Genomic DNA, 17324 nt, shown 5'->3' with positions numbered 1-17324 from the left:
CCCTGCATTGGTGGGGGTTGGAGCTTCGTGATCCTTGAGCTCCCTTCCAACCCAACCATTCTGTGATTCTGCTCAGTAACTCATTAAAAAAAAAAAACAAACGTGTGAGATATGAGAATGAAAAAATGAGATTTGTACCCCAAAGAAGACAGGAGGAAGTGAAACAAAGAACTGAGGATCCAAAACAGCACAAGAAGCACAGACTAAACGTCACCAAGAGTTATCCATAGAGGACAGCCCTGCCTCCAGCCCCAGTCCAACCTGCAGGATGCACGTGGGGCACCGCCTCAGCCTCGTCTTCGCGCTCATCCTGAAGGGAATCGTCGTGGAACGAGGGATCCTCACTGCTGCCCTCCAGGCCGTTGCGCAGGGCTGCCCGCGGATTGAGGGCCACGATGGTGTCATCCACGCTGTTCTGGTGTTTGTGTGCTGTGTTCTCAGGGCTCTGTGGGATGGGCTTGGCAATGGGGTTGGTGTAAAACCTCGTCACCTCGTGGTGCTCCTCCTCCTCCTCGCGCTCGCCATCTTGCCTGTGGTTTTCATCAGGAGGAACCGACAAAAAGAACCTAAAGCAATGAAGAAACACAACAGTGGTTTTTTAGTTCTGATTTCGTTCTAATGGGCTCAGGTCACCATTACAATTCAGTGTCTTTTTGTACAAAAAGCAAACATTCCTACTCAACGAACTGCAGAGGCAGCAGGTAAAGGGAAGGCATTTTTTGTTCCCCTTTACTCCGCTCTTGTTCAGCATTCTGCATCCCACCTGGGCCCCTCAATGCAAGGAATATACTGACACGCTCCATGCTGGCACAGCACAACGCCCTCAGGGTGCCCCTAGGGGAGGCTGTGGGAAATGGGTTGCTCAGCACGGAGAAAAGGGCTGAAGGGAAAAGGAACAGCAGCTTTCCAATACCAAAAGCCAAGAGTCAGGGCATGCACAGATGTGGATGGCAGGAAGATGAGAAACAGTGGTCAAATAAAAACAAGGAAGCCAACGAGGACAGCTAAGTGTTGGAACAGAGGCTGTGGAATCTCCATCCTCGGAGCTCCACACCGGAGTCTTCAACAACCCAGTCTGAATTCAGTGCTGACTCTGCTCAACAGAAACACCTCCTAAGGCCATTTGCAGCCTGAAAGATTCGGTGATTCCAAGGAATCACTCTTTTCTGCCCCAAATACCCTGCTTGAGAAGCATGGCAAGATTAAGTCCTGCAGACACCATCACCAGCTCAAACATGAAGGCACTACTGCTACAGACATTCTAACACAACAACTTCAGAGCTGCCTGCTGTACATGGCTGCTGGCAATCCAGTTAACAAAAGCTCCTGTCCTACTGAGAACCACCTAGGTTAGGATTAAGGTGGTTAGAAAAAGTTTCTCCACTCCTGCAAGCAGTTCTTGCTTTTAGGAGCTCTCAATAAAATCCAAATGTTGAGCTACTCGGGATTTTTTTCTCCCCTTAGGCTCAGGTTTAGCTTTTCCCTCAAGAAATGCTGTGATTTGTCTCTACAGGAGGTGAGAGGAGACATCCCAGAGAAGTCAGCCCTCTGAGCTCCTGGTTTGGGTGCAGTGAGCTGGTAATAAGCACACAGGTAGAGCAGAAGGGCAGCCTGAGGGCAGGTCACTCACTCAGAAGGTCAACCTGCTTCCCCCATCAGCTATTATGACGCCCTCAGAAATGACCACCTACTTTTGTAACAGTAATTTGGAGACAGGAAGAACAGGTTTGTGCTTCTTTCAAGCTGAAACACACACATCAGCCACCACCATACCTGTCTCCATTCTCTGGGTACTCTGATGGAGATGCCAGGTCATCGTTCTCACGATTGACAGGAGAGAACAGGCTGCTGCCACTGAGGTTCTTCAAAACCAACTTCTTGATGCTCTTCCTAAAAAAAGAAAACAAAGTGAAGGCAAATATGAACTAAGCTCAACGATTACTTCTTCTTTTCGTTTGCGCCCAAAGGGTCTTTCAGTGACTGACTCATCCTTCTCCAAAGTATTTCAGTTTGATTAAACAAAGATTAAAACTAAAGCTCTTTTTGAGATTGCCACCAGTGCTCCTAGAGATCGAAACCAAAAGCCTCGTTAGGACACACGCACAGCATCACTACTCCATCCCAACAGTGTGAATCTGACACAGAACCAGCGTCAGGCCCTGAAATCATCACCAGCCCTCCTTCAAACGACACCATTAGCAAACCTAACAGCCCTGCTACCTCAGCTGCAGGGAGCTGCACTCTGTACAGACTTCCCTTGTAGAATTTCTAACTGACTTCACAGAAGCTTCACTGCAATTTCACCTCATTTCACAGCTCTTTGCAGTTCACATTTTAAGATGACCATTTTCGTCTCCTCTACAGAAAATATTTATCTCCAAATTAAACACAAATCCTGTTACTGCTATTCCCATTTACATCAGGTCGCAAAAAGCAACGGAATTCAGGAGTTCATCTGCTCAGAACTGAGGCCACGCTCCAGTTCTTCCTGCACCTCCTCCCCCCAATGCACAGAAAAGAACTAACTTTGGCATGAAGGCCCCATTGGACAGGGATGGCTCATCATCATCGAGGCCATCAAAGAGCTGAGACTTGGCAGAGCCTGCAGACTGCAGGGCCTTTGGGCGCACTCTGGTTGCCGGACGCGGGGTCAGTTTGTAGTGGGTGGGGGTTGTTAAGGCCTTCTGAGCTGCAGGGTTGGTCGGTTTCAGCCGCTGGAAAAGAAAAAGAATTGGAATTTCCATATTGTGCACTGTACAGACATGTGGAACATACACAGCACCTGCCAAAGGCCTTAAGGAAGTGAAAGACATGATGGGACACCAGTAAAGAGGAAGAGACACAAAGCTGGCCGATGACAACGCATGGGAGATGCTGAAGACCAAGGGCCATGACACCACAAACACAGCTTCTGGGCAGGGCCAAACAGGGCTGTAACCACTAACAAGTGGGAATCATGGAATGATAGAATGGCCTGGGTTGCACAGGAGCACAGCGCTCATCCAGCTCCAACCCCTGCTGTGTGCAGGTCGCCAACCAGCAGCCCAGGCTGCCCAGAGCCACATCCAGCCTGGCCTTGAATGCCTGCATTCAAGGATGCAGGGCATCCAATGCCAATCCAACATGGATGGGGCATCCACAGCCTCCTTGGGCAACCTGTGCCACTGCCTCACCACCCTCTGCCTCCAAAACTTCCTCCTCACATCCAACCCAAACCTCCCCTGTCTTACTTTCAAGCCATTCCCCTTGTCCTGTCACCACCCACCCTCACACACAGCCGTTCCCCCTCCTGTTTATCCGCTCCCTTCAAGCACTGAAGGCCACCATCAGGTCTCCCTGCAGCCTTCTCTTCTCCAAGCCCAGCTCCCTCAACCTAAGGAGTGCTCAGAGGAAGCCACAGTGAAGGGAGACAGAGTGAAAAGGTATCAAACAGGCTGGCTTTGTGTACACCCTTGTCAGCCAGCATGACTGTGTGATTGACACTTGTGCCTGATCACAACCTTCTCTCCTTTCTCAATATCCACAACATCCTTAACTTTCAGTGCAATCTCTCAGTCTGACTTGTGCATACGAACACAAATGGAGAGAAATGCAGGAGTGAATTTGTGGCCAGCATCTGGAGTTGTCCTGGCAAGGATATCAGGTAAATGACTCAGCATCTAGGAGGGCTCAGGATCTGGGCAGAGGTAGCAGCCAGATAGAGACAAAGCTAAAGCTCAAGAAATGCACAAATGTGCAGGTGAATCCACAGAGCAGAGTGTGTGTACGTTCCCTATGGACCTCCAACCCTCGTCAGCCAAAGACAGAAGTGATTTGGCTGCCTCTGCTCCATCTAGGCAAGTCCCTCAGGGCTCTTTGGGGGTGAAGGCAGTGCCTCAGCTGTGTGCAGCTCCACACTGCATGGATCTGTGATCCCTGCCCACCTCACAAACTGCTAAGACTGCAAACAGGAAAGCAGCAGCCACCGTTAGATGATAACAACGGCCCTTTTCAACCCAGGCCATTCTATAATTCTACGCCCTTCAGCTTGGGAAGGAGACCCCTGGGAGCACTGAGATGGGCTCCATCAACTAAGCAGAACAGTCACCCTCCAGAATATGGAAGGACAGCAGCCATTTCTACATCCCTTCACCCTCAGAAGTCTGAGAAGCGCCTTGTGGCTGTTCTCAAACCAACCAACAGGCTGCCATAAGCAAAGCTCAAGTCAAATGCTTCAAGTATGCCAAACACAGACAGTCACACAGTGCAACTCTCAGCAGGAACCCCAAAGTCAAGCAGTGATGTACCAGAAGTAAATGAAGCCCCAGAACAAGCAGTTTGACAGCATAAAGGAAAGAAAAAGTCAATCTTGCATCAGTAAAGCATACAGATGGCAAGTCCTTATGCTGCTCACTGCATACCTGAGTGAAGACAGGACAGCGTAGCAACTGAAATCATTTCAACCCTTTCCCAGGAAATTGAGTTTAACACACTCACCTCTTCTTTCTTCTTTGGGTCTGACATGGGGTTTCTGAAAAGTGGAGAATCTCCAAAGGGTGAATAAGTCAAATTATTGAGGTGCTGCTGCAGGACTGCCTGCTGGGCAGCTGATGCATTAGGATCTGTCAGTGCTGCAAAAAGAACAGTTTTCAGCAGTCAACACTAATAGAATCAAGGCAGACAGAAAAGACAACCCTCAGCCAGAGGCTCTCCTCCCAGCAGTTCCAAATACACAATTAACATCCTTTTCTCCCTGCTCTTCAGAATGCTGAAGGAAGAAACCATATCCTATCCTTTCGTTGGAATTTGGAAACGCTTTCATTCAAAAGCTGAGTGTGGAGAGCTACAAGAGGACAAGCCTGGCCTTCCAACACCTTCACTTCATATGCTGGGTTTTTGCAGCATTATCTGTTGATGTCTTGGAAAAGAAAAAATCCTGGCTGCAATTCTGACTTTCCTGCTGCAGAGATCAAACACAGATCCCAAGTCCCCTCAGCAGAAAAGGCCTCTTCAATCCTACAGCATCTAATTTTAGTTCCCATTAAGATCCTACAGAGATCACATTACAGAACATCTAAGAGCATAAAGCACCTTGTTTTTAATTCCAAGACCTGACATCTTTTGATCCACCTCTGCCTGCTCTCAGCCATACAACAGCAGCTTCTCTCTGGCAATCTCACCAACCATCCAAGCACAGAGGTGAACCTCAGACATCAGCCAGCTTTTGTGGGCCCCTTCCTGCCACGCAGTGCTGTGTGCCACCCCTCCCTCCTTCCATCCCACTGGAAACCATTTCCTGACCCTGCTACCTGTGGGGGGTAGAGCACCATGGCCATGTGTGCCACCCCAAAGCACTCAGCTCTGCCCAGCAGGACGCAGTGCAGGACTTGGCAGGCACTACGACTCACAGAATGATGCACTGTGACAGATTCTACCACCACACTCACCTGCTAAGCACCCTGAGCTCTGCCAGATAGCATTACTTAAAGAATTAACACCACATTTCCTCTTTTAAATGTATGAAATGCATCTACTGCTCTGACCCAAAGTGACTGATGGGAAGCATCTTACAGATTTTGGAAGGAAAGCACTGAAACATCTGTAAGTGTTAAGAATGTTGATGGCAAATTACACTTGGAAGAACAGACACGTGATGCTAAGGAGGGAAAAACTGCACAGCCTACGTTGCTACTGAGAGCAGAAGCAGCCTCAGGTGGATCCTCCAGCATTTGTTTGGCTGGAGGGAAGCAGTGACTGAACTCAGGCTGATGCACACTTACCTACAGCAGGCTGAGGGGCTCCAAAGCCCAGAGTAGCAGTGGAGGTATTGAACCCTGGTGCTCCAAAAGCTCCTGTTCCCAGCGTCCCACCGAGTTTAGGCTGGGTGTTCCCAAATAATGAAGTCTGTCCTGCCCCGAGGGCTACGGCACGAGAAAACTCACTGTAACACTTGGAATAACCAGTTTATCCCATAAAGAACTCATTAACAAGCTGCAAGAAGCACTCGAGGTGTGCATGAGTGCTACAGACACCCCAGGCTCACACAATCAGACCAACAGAGGCAACCAGCAGCCTGCTGAGCCCTCAGCCACAGCCAGGAATGCCACTGCCCACAGTTTCTAACAGGTGGATCAGCACAGCATCATCCAGCTCTGCTCAATTCTGATGTAAGACAGGTTTGTGACTTCAAGCCAAAGCTCCTACAGCCACTGCTGTATCACCAGAGTTAGTGAGCGATACAAAGACTTCACCAAAGCTTGAGGACTGTGCTTAAGCTGAGACAGAACAAGCCAGAGAACTGCTTACCTGTTCCAAACCCTGTCCCAAGCCCGGTTCCCAGGGTCCCCGTTGCAGGCTTATTTCCAAACAAGCTATTTCCAGCATTGTTGGCACCAAAACCTTCAAGGACACAAACAGGAGCTCATTAATCTAAAGCTATTAGCGATGAAATTTAAAACACAAATAAGCATCAGCCACTCAAAGACAGCTCTGCCACAGTTAAGGTCAAATTCTACACACCACTGCCAAAAATGCATGTCAAACAAGCAGCAAGAAGGGACTTCAGTGGTAAAAATAACGTACATGAGTTACAACTATACAACTGACAACATTAGTTTAGAGATTTACTGCCTTGCTTTCTTAAGCTTTTTAATTTGTTACAAAATCCAGTATTTTATAAAGCCAAAAAGGACATCATTATCCTGTCGCCTGTTACAGCATCAAGCACATTTAGTTTCTTGAACTGCCTGCAAGGAACATCCCCACTGCATACTGTCTATACCACACACACCTCTGGTTCCTACTGACAAAGCAAGGAACAGCCCCCAGCCAGGAGAGTGCACAGCTCAAAAGCACACCTCTAAAGCTCACCCAAATCCAGCACCACACAGGTTAGATTGTAAACTGAAGGCTGCAAAACCATTCTGTTCATGGTTAATTACGTAGGCATTAATTAGTGTAAGGACAGAATTAAGCTAGACAACTGCAGTCACAAACTGGCACCAGAAGCACCCCAGACCCAAACTTCTCCTGCCTGCTGCACTGCTGCAAACAATGCAGGGCCATTAACACAAACACTGGCATTGCTCCTGCTCTCTGCTGCAATGCCCAGCTGCCTGGTTCTCAGTACAGCAAGGGATTTGGAAGCAACTTCCATATAAAACAGGGTAACAAGGTGCCCAAGCTCTATCACCACAATGGGACTGGGCCTGCTGCAGTGCTGCCCTGGCAGTCTAAGAGCTGGACAATTCCTTCCCTCTTTCTGGAAGATGGATATGGCAGAATATCAATTTTTAGTCTGCTTTTGTAGACAGAAAAGATGCCAGATCTTCAACACTGTAAACCCAGCCCTGCTCCCCTTGAGGAATAACAGTTCTGCTGCTCTCAGTGTCAGCAGACAAAGGAAGACTGACATTTACTTGAACAAACACACATTTCATAGAATCACAGAACGGCCTGGGTTGAAAAGGACCACAATGATCACCCAGTTTCAACCCCCCTGCCATGTGCAGGGTCACCAACCAGCACACCAGGCTGCCCAGAGCCACATCCAGCCTGGATTTCTCCTGGACATTTCTGCTGCCTGATCACACGCTGAACACCAAACACCATCAGTGTCAGAGGCAAACACTCATGCAAGACCCCAGCCTTCAAAAGTATAGATTCTCAAAGTGTGAAAGACAGCAGCTATCAGTGACACTGTTTCTTATCTCTCTTATTATAAATCCCCTAGATCTGCCATCGAACCCCAGACAGCACTGCGTCCCTCAGCACTCCTCTGCAATCACAGCTGCGTAACAGGCTGCAGACACACAATGCTGCCTTAAGTCCTTTGATTTCAATTGCTCTTAATTACAGCTTACACCTTCCTAATTGAAACAGCGGGACTTCAACTTAACTACCTAGGTCATAAGTCAGGGAGCAGCACAGAGGAAAGGAACAAAACAGGATCCAAGGTGCTCCTCTGCAGCAACGCCCCTCAGAAGGACGGCTTACCTGAGGATCCTAACACCCAACCGTTAGCATGCGACACTCAGCAGCCAGGTGTGTGGTATATGCAGTACAGTTTTAAGTGACTGAATCCCACTTTTTTTCATATGTACCAAAATTGGAAGTGTTTGTATTGGTTCCTAAACTCAGGGTTGGTTTGTTACCAAAGAGCCCGCCGCCAGTGGTTGTACCAAATGAGGTACTGGTCGTGGTGGTTCCAAATCCAGCAGGTTTGCTACCAAACAGGGTCTGGAAGGAAGAAAACATCAATTTGGAAACCTGACAGCAGGATATTAAAAGAAACATTGATGAGTTTCATTGCAGGCAAGAAAGCAGAACTGAAGCCCAGCACAAGGCCAACTCCCAGCAGCGCTGTTATGTGCGACCACCTCCTGGAACACAGAGTTTTTCACTCCTGTACCCACAGGGCACACATTAAACCCCAAATAAGTGGCTACTGAGAATCAAGTTCATTCTCATTCAGGGACCATCAAAATGCCTGTACTGCCAGCAGCACGCCAAGGCTCCCCAGCCATGTCTGGCCTCCCTTCCTGCTCCAGGCACCACCAGCTCTACTGCCCACCCCTACTCAGAAGGAACTGCACTCCTGCCCTTCAGCACCTTCACTTCCACAGCACTGCCCTGACGAGGCCAACACACAGATTCCAGATGCCATTTTGTTTTTATTTGCATTCATTTTATGTACAAAAATAGGAACGTACCGAACCGCCAACACCAAATCCTGTGTTTGCCTGTCCAAAAAGCCCGGTTCCGGTCCCAAACGCAGTGCCAGCATTGGTAGTGGCAGCTGTTCCAAAAAGGCCTCCGGGCTGCGAGGGCTGCGTGGCCCCAAAGATTCCCTACAAAGAAGAATTGCATTAAAATAATGCCACAAAGTCCAGCTGTGATGATAAAAGCATGAACACCAGAAGTCTGTTAATAAATACTGCGGTGTTTTCCTTTTTGATGGGGAAAAAGGTGAAAAAACATTTCAGGAGCTTGATTCAATCAGGCAATTAGTTACAGTAAGGAAAACGAAGGAATTTGTGCTCCATACTGTAGTTTCCCCTCCTCCCCCACTGTGAGCAATGCAGATGGGCAATAACCATTGCAGAGGGGTTTCTGAGAGAAGCCACAGCGCAGCAAGGAGGAATGCAGCACATCTGTAGCCAGAGCCTCTGGCTATACACTAATTACAGCCATGCAGTGCCTCTCTATCAGATGACCCCTCCAGTGATGCTCATTAGCCACCAGAAAGCATAGAATTGTTAATAAATTCCTACAGAATGCTGACAATCAGTAACAAGTAAGAGAATTTTATCATCTGCACGAATATGATTGGAAATCCTTGAGCTGCTGAGAGCAGCCATCTTCAAAAGCATGGGAAAAGCTACCTGGGAAAAGTTGAAGGCTTTTATTGTAAGCTGTATGAGCTTGTACCAAAAATGAAAAACATTGATGGGTGTGAAGCACCTCAATCAGACAGCAGAGCTCAGAGCTTCGCATGTGAGTTCCAAGGAAGCTGTGAAACAATCTGAGGAAGACCAGGATGACTGCATCACAACCCCCCCTGCACAGCTGGAATGGGCACACAACAGCAACGAAGGGCTCACACAACTCATCTTACCATCGTGCTCGTGTTCGGCTGTCCTAGAGTGCTGGTATTCCCAAAGGGAAAGCCTGTGTTCTGCGTCGTCGTGGCCTGACCAAATGGTTTGTTAAACAGACTTGTCGTTTGAGTCTGCTGACCAAAAAGCCCTCCTGTTGTTCCTGTTCCAAAGCCAGTCGTAGCTACAACACAAAGAAGTTGGTTTAAAAAAAAAAACCACCCTCAAGTGTTTATCCCAACCTACGCTCAGCACATTCAAACAAGAAAAAAAGAACCTCAGTTCAATGGAACAGCAAAACACACGAGGCCAACGCAGCACAGCTGCACTCAGATGGAAGCAGTTGTGCATTTTATTGTGTTCTCCTTGTGTGAATTTCTTTAGAGAGAGAGTGGTGAGGTGCTGGAACAGCTGCCCAGAGAGGCTGTGATGCCCCATCCATCCCTGCAGGTGTTCAAGGCCAGGTTGGATGGGGCCCTGGGCAGCCTGGGCTGCTGCGAGATGGGGAGGTTGGTGGCCCTGCATTGGTGGGGGTTGGAGCTTTGTGATCCTTGAGCTCCCTTCCAGCCCAAACCATTCTGTAATGCTGTTAAAACCCAAATTCAACACAGGAACTGAAGCAGCACGCCTCTGTTATCTTACAGCTGGAACAACGTGGCAATCAGTGGAGGAATTTACCCTGCTATCCCTCAGAACAACACAGCTTTCAATAGCTTTCAGTTTCACTTTGTGAAGCAGTTTATTCCAGCTCAGGATACAAATCCCCACTGCACCCAGGGGTTGACTGCCTCTGTGGGCAGGCTGCACATGCAGCTTCCTGCATGGTTATCTCTCTCAAGGACTGCAGCTTAGTGAGCCCTCACACTTAGTGGGCCCTTAGTGAGCCCAAAGATAAAGCCTAGCAGGGCCTGCCAGCAAGGACAGACACATTCTAACCTCAGAAGCAGCAAATCTTTGCTTCTGTTCCCAGTTAACTTTACATTTGGCTTTTATGTTCCATCCAAGAACGCTCAAAAGGTGTGAAACCAGGCTGGCGCAATCTGGAAGGGTCCGGGGAACAGATCGTGGCAAGGTCTCATTGGGTCACTATAAACATACAAGGCTGTGGCCAGGGAATTCATGCCTGCTCATTAGCAGAAAGCAAGAAAATCTCATTACAGAACACTGATAATGCAGGCAGTCAAACTCTAAGCTCACACCAGCAATTCCTCATCCTGCTCAGCTGAATAGCTTAATGAAGCATTGGCATAGCTGGTCACAGTGGAGCAGCACGCAGGCAGTACTTACTAGTTCCAAAAGCAGTTTTATTCTGTCCATAGGAGAAGCCTGTATTAGTGGTAGAAGAGCCAAAAAGTCCCGTAGCTGTGCTTGAAGTAGCAGTGGAAGTCCCAAACAAGCCTGTAGTGGCTCCTGCCCCCACAGGATTCGAAGGCCCCTTCCTATTGGCCATGTAGTCTTCTAAACGCAGCTCCTAGTAAAGGAAAACCATTTCTCTTTATGCAGAGCAAGGCTAAAGCCAGGCCACCAGTATGCTCACACAGCTCCCAGCCTGCCCAGCACGAAGGCACAACATCAGCTGCTAACAGCTCATTTTAAAACAAGAACTGATCAACAAGACCCGAGCTCAGATGCATCACTGCAGTTATGCCTGGGCTTCAATTCTATTTCTAAGGGCATTTTCAGAGCACTCCTGTTTTCAGCTATCAGTTAAGCAAGCTGGAACAGGAGGGCTTCACGGCTGTATCCTTGAGAGCAGTGGTTTACATCAAACAACTGAGTTTTGTCGTGGCTTCTGCCATTATCTCATCAGCACAGTGCTTCCAGCAGGATCTCACCCTCCTGATACACAGCAAGGTGGAATTTCAGCTCTTCAGAAACTGCAGTGAACACATTAAAAACCAACACCAATACAACGACGTGTTTCGTTTCATGCTACTTCTGTGCATGATGCAGACACTGAAAGCTGCATTTGTTAGCAAGCACATACACTATTTATCACAGTCCAAGAAAGCTCTGCTAAGCCAATACTAATTAACAGCTGTACCAAATCAACATGTTTGAACATTATCGACTGACCTCGAGAGATTTGCTCTCATACTCCTTCATAGCAGTGATGCATTGGTGCTTAGTATTGATAGTGGTGCTAACTCCAGACTTGACCATGCTATCCGTACCAGTTGGGGGCTGCAAGAGAAGAGGTTAAGCTTCAGATGTAAAATCCAGAGAGGTCTCTATTGATGCAGTTGTTCCTGAGCAGATGCTGTAAAGTTCTTTAGAGAGAGAGTGGTGAGGTGCTGGAACAGCTGCCCAGAGAGGCTGTGATGCCCCGTCCATCCCTGGAGGTGTTCAAGGCCAGGTTGGATGGGGCCCTGGGCAGCCTGGGCTGCTGTGAAATGGGGAGGTTGGTGGCCCTGCATTGGTGGGGGTTGGAGCTTCGTGATCCTTGAGCTCCCTTCCAACCCAAACCATTCTGTGATGCTGTTAAAACCTAAATTCAACACAGGAACTGAAGCAGCACGCCTCTGTTATCTTACAGCTGGAACAACGTGGCAATCAGTGGAGGAATTTACCCTGCTATCCCTCAGAACAACACAGCTTTCAATAGCTTTCAGTTTCACTTTGTGAAGCAGTTTATTCCAGCTCAGGATACAAATCCCCACTGCACCCAGGGATTTCACCATCCCTGCTGGCTTTCAGCCCCGTTCCCATCTTACTGCCCTAGGAAGAAGCACCCGGTACCACTCTAACACTGCCTAAGCTGATCACTGCAGCTGTGCCTCCAAGCAGAGATGCCAGGCACAGCCCTGCTCCGTCACATCAGGTAACGGAATTCCCAGCTCATTCCATCCCTAAACTGAGCAGCTACTGAGCAGAAAGCAGCCTTTTGGGCACACAGCAGTTACCCCATTTCCAACAGCTCTTCTTCCAGGCCGTCCTCCATTTTCAACTGCCACAGACCCTCAAGGACCCCCCCCCCCCCCCCTCCCCCCCCTTAAAGGGAACTCATCCAAAAAACACACAGGGCATCACTGTTCCAATCTCATTTCCATTCCCAATGCCCAGTGAGTGACAGGAGCATTTCTTTTGACCCACATTCCAGAATAAGTTCAGCTGTGATCACCTGGAGCTCTGTGACACCTCCTGCCTGCCCACGAAGGCCCACCCTATGAACAGCTGTACATCTCAACCTACACAGGGCATTACTCTGGGCTGTTCAATTAGAACAAAATGAAAGCCTGGGCTCTTTGCAGATTAATTGCAGTGTTAGTTACATTTTCACTGCAGCAGTCCAACTAAGGGTATTTCCAAGCCATTTCAAAACACTGCATGTTTATGCATTAACTGCTTCCTATTTTTAAGCTCATGGATCCAGGCACTGCTTCACACATAGAACTGCAGGATGGAACATTTCCTACAGCAAAAAGGCCGAATTAAGAAGGAGAAACAGAACTTACATTGAATTTAATGGTTGTGCCAGTCGGAGCAGCAGTAAAACTGGTTGGGCCAAACAGAGAGCCAGATGGATTCCCAAAAGGATTGGAAGTGGTGTTGGTGGTTCCAAAGAGACCTCCACTGCTGGTACTTGTGCCAAAGTCTGAAAAAACAAGCAGGAACAGAAAGATCAGCACTAAAACAACCATTAATTTAAAGCTTAACGCCAAATATCCAACCCGAGTTAGAAAACAGTTTGGAAACAAAATCAACTGCGAGGGAAAAAAATAAACAGGGCAGTGTTGGAAACCTGTGGTCTGTTAACATAGTGTAGATCCCCCCCACCTCATCACCCCAGGAAATAGCAGAGAACCTCAGCACCAAGTTCCATCCTGCTGACAGCAGCACCCGTAAATGGATGTGCACAGAGACAACAGGAAGCTTTGGCTTTCTTCAGAAGTTATGACAGAAGTGCTGAAGGGGCATTTCAAATATTGTAGCACCAGAAGCAGAACTAACTGTAACTACTCGACAACAGCAGAACAAGAAGCTAAAATCAAGCAGAGCCAAAGGTTAGTTAAGAATAGAAAACACCAGTTGGTCACTTATGTGTGAATTAGTGTAAAACTCAAGGCTAGAATCACAGCTACGGGTTTTGCAGCATATCACACTGGCATCTGCCTACTGTGGATCATAACAACAAAACCAAACATTAACACTTCACATTAACACTTGTACCAGGCCCCCACACACACCCAGCTTCCCATGCTTCAGTCAAACTGTATCAGCCATACTCAACAGACACGAGAGTTCGACTCACTTCCAAAGCCAGCAGGCTTGTTCTGTGCGAAGGCATTGCTCTGGGATGAGAAGAGGCCCCCACCAGTGCTGGTGGTACCAAACAGGCTGCTGGATGTCCCCGTGGATGTTCCAAAGCCAAAGCCAGTGCTGGTGGAGGAGGTGGCGGGCTGATTAAAGGCGTTGGAACTGAAGAGCCCCCCTGCAGACAGAAACAAAGCTGTGAGTCGTTTGCCATCGTTTCGCTGCTCGGTTTGAGGTTTTGGTGGTAAAAGTCATCATTTCTGCCTCCAGCTGTAACGCTGCAGTACCTGGCTTTGCCTGGGTGTTCCCAAAGAGGCCCCCAGTGTTGCTGTTTGCCCCAAAGGCTGACGTGCCAAACGCTCCTCCACCTGTGGTACCAAAGCCAGCATCTGGAAAATGAGCACCACAGGTTAGATAAAGTCTTATTCTGAACACACGTACGAGAAACTAAACTGAGATTGCCTTTCCAACTTCCAAGCCAAAGTCTGTGCCTGACCAGCTGTACCTCAGCATCAGAGCAGCACCATTAATGCTTTCACAGCTCTTGCAGAAGGAGCCTACGGTGCTGAGTCAGCTGCTGCTACACCTGGCAATAACGCTCAGCCCCACACCAGGCTGCAAGGCTTCCACCCCCTGGAAGCTGCTCTGCACCAATCTTAGTTTGGGAGCAATACAAGAGCAGAAGCTGTCTTCTCTTCCCACCAAGCAGTGCAAACACACTGATGGATGGTCTGCTTTCACGGACAGCAATCCCACTGTGCTGTTCATTTCCAGAGAGCTCCCACATCACCTGCTTTTTCCTTCCCATATTCCAGTCCCGACCGAATGAACCTTCCTCCCAGCCCAGGCAAAGATGCCTTCCCCAAAGCATCCAACTTCCCACTCCTTTTATAAAAGGAAGCTTCATCAACAGCATGCAGAATTCTGCTGTGTGCTGAAAAAAGACCCCGTGAAGCAGGCTTGGGCTTCTGATTCTCTGCTAACACAGCTCTGCTTCCCATCACTGCCAAGCAAGTGAGCTGGACAGCCCACAGCAGCACCCTGCTGCCATCACACACAGAGAACCCCCACCTCTGTGTGATTCTCAAGCAGTTCTACTGTGGAAAATAAACCACACCAAGCAGTGCAAAAATCAAAAGTACAGACTTAGATGTATTACTTACTTTGTCCAAAAGTTGATGTTGTTCCAAAGCCAGTGTTACCTCCAAAAGGAGTCCCGAAGGATTTGTTAAACATTTTCAGTATGTTATCAGTTTCCTTTCCTTAAACCTGGAAAGAAGAATCTGGTTGAGCTTTCAAAGCTTTAAATGACATTTCTCACCTTCCTCACCGCTGATACTCAGCAAACTGAGTACTTCAACCACGAGATGCACAACAGCACGACTAAAGTCACTGCAAACAGCCAGAACTGCTAAGGAGAGGAGAGCACTGACACTTCAGCAGCACAAGCAAGCTCCCTTCCATTCTTTATGACGTTTCCTACAAACCCACGTGCTGAGATAAGGCAGCTACACTGCCCAGATCTGCCCTCTCAACAAACAGACATCTCTCACAAACGGTGCTCCCCACACCTGATCCACATGCACTGCACATCTCTGCTCAGCCATCTCACACCTGAGAGCCCACCAGAACACAGCCTTAAGAACAGACACAGGGATTTGCACTGAACTACAGCCTAAGATTGTCCACCGGGGCTTTTCTGTTACAACCTATATGTTCCAACTCCTGCTAACACAAAGAAATGCACTGCATGAGAGCTACAGGAACAAACCCTCCTCCAGCTCTGCTTTCATTGCTTGCTGGGCTCACCAAGATGTCCTCAATCCAACATTCTGAGCATTTCCATGTAGCTGCTCACTGGGTGTGTGACACACCCCAACACCCCATGCTGTTTTACTTAATTGTAGGTGTAACAACACTATGTCCAACCTTGTCACCAAATACAAGCACAACAGAAATATCCACTTCTTCATCAAGAATCAAATTGGTCACAGAATCACAGTGGTTGGAAGAGACTTCATGAGATCACTGAGTCCAACCACCCCTGCTGGTAAAGGAGGAGATCATAGAATGATAGAATGGCCTGGGTTGCAAAGGAGCACAGTGATCATCCAGTTCCAACCCCTTGCTGTGTGCAGGGTCACCAACCAGCAGCCCAGGCTGCCCAGAGCCACCTCCAGCCTGGCCTTGAATGCCGCCAGGGATGGGGCATCCTACAATAAGTCTCTAGTAGGGTAGATAACAGCAAGACAAGGGGAAATGGTTTGAAGTTGAGGGAGGGCAGGTGGAGGTTGGATGTCAGGGGGAAGTTGTTTAGAGAGAGAGTGGTGAGGTGCTGGAACAGCTGCCCAGAGAGGCTGTGATGCCCCGTCCATCCCTGCAGGTGTTGGAGGCCAGGTTGGATGGGGCCCTGGGCAGCCTGGGCTGCTGTGAGATGGGGAGGTTGGTGGCCCTGCATTGGTGGGGGGTTGGAGCTTTGTGATCCTTGAGCTCCCTTCCAGCCCAAACCATTCTGTGATGCTGTGAACAAGTCACACAAAAATGAAACCATGACAGGAATCACAGCATCAGAAACCCGCAGTCCTTTTCTGCGCTGAGACCACCAGTTACTCCACCACGAAAACGCCATAATCGCTGGCAGCACTGTCCAGGTCCCGGCAGCGCAGCCCCACCACGTTCCCCCATTACACAACGATACCAGCAGCCTTCACACAGCCCCGCTCCCCGCACCGCACACCCGCAGTTCACCAAACCGCGGTGCTGAGCCCCAACACGGGGCAGCTCCCTCACGACGCTCCCGCAGCCCTCAGTCACCTCAGCGGCGCCGTTTCATACCGCTATCCCGATCATCGCGACATCCCCCGCTCGGCCCCGCTCCCGGCTGCACCGCCCGCAGGCCGCGGCGGCCCGGCTCCCGGTTTCTGAGGCTGCTCTGTAGCGAGAAAGCCGTGGCGCGGCCCGGAGACCCCGAGCGCACTGCGGACACGGAGCTCACCGTCGAAGAGAGAAGAGCAGCGCGGCCCGGCCGGGTCCGGCCCGTCCCGGCCCGAACCAGCCTCGCCACTCCCGCGCCGCCGCCACACACGGAGGAAGCTGCGTCACAACCCGCTCCGCGCGCCTCCCAGCGGCCCACGCGCCGTCCCCGCTCCCTTGAGCCCGCAGCCCATTGGCTGCCCCCTCTCGGCGGCAGTGAACGGACCCACCCACTCTCCCTGTCTCCTTTTTTCTACTGGCTAATGTGGAGATAAGCGCCGAGCACCGATTGGTCTCGCCCGGGAGGGGGCGGGGCTGACGCTGCGGAAGAGTCCAGAACATCCCTCCCGCCTCGCCGCCCAGCATCCGGGCGCGCCGGGGGCGGGGCTTCTTCCGGCCCGCCCAATCAGAGAGATTCTCGGCTTCCTGCGTGCGCCGCGCACAGGGCGGGGCGCGTTTAAGCGGTCCGCCGGTCCGGCAGGGGGCGCCCCACGCGGAGCCTTCGGGCCTTTTAGATCCGAG

The 17324-nt window shown here is 49.6% G+C and overlaps 1 protein-coding gene across 5 annotated transcripts; it reads right to left on the bottom strand.

Moving 5' to 3' along the window:
* Window positions 1-93: 93 nt before the first annotated feature.
* On the bottom strand, window positions 94-16906 carry NUP98 (nucleoporin 98 and 96 precursor). Of its 5 annotated transcripts, none has more exons than XM_042891973.1 (16): window positions 16825-16906; window positions 14993-15098; window positions 14117-14218; window positions 13828-14007; window positions 13031-13170; window positions 11652-11759; window positions 10863-11046; window positions 9596-9759; window positions 8691-8828; window positions 8082-8217; window positions 6286-6378; window positions 5760-5900; window positions 4477-4610; window positions 2527-2714; window positions 1774-1890; window positions 94-566 (listed from the first exon to the last, which is right to left on the bottom strand). In XM_042891973.1, the coding sequence occupies exons 2-16, from the start codon at window positions 15063-15065 to the stop codon at window positions 221-223; spliced, it is 2244 nt and encodes a 747-aa protein (XP_042747907.1). In that variant the 5' UTR covers window positions 15066-15098; window positions 16825-16906; the 3' UTR covers window positions 94-220. The 5 variants fall into 5 exon arrangements, with proteins under 5 accessions (XP_042747907.1, XP_042747909.1, XP_042747908.1 ...); XM_042891975.1 differs by lacking the exon at window positions 16825-16906 and adding an exon at window positions 16665-16761; XM_042891974.1 differs by lacking the exon at window positions 16825-16906 and adding an exon at window positions 16644-16741.
* Between the last annotated feature and the right edge of the window lie 418 nt (window positions 16907-17324).

Source organism: Lagopus leucura, unplaced genomic scaffold, assembly GCF_019238085.1.
Source record: "Lagopus leucura isolate 7727_CA_CO unplaced genomic scaffold, USGS_WTPT01 35081-0_obj-0_obj, whole genome shotgun sequence".
Lineage (NCBI taxonomy): Eukaryota > Metazoa > Chordata > Aves > Galliformes > Phasianidae > Lagopus > Lagopus leucura.
This window is presented reverse-complemented; position numbering and strand designations above follow the sequence as displayed.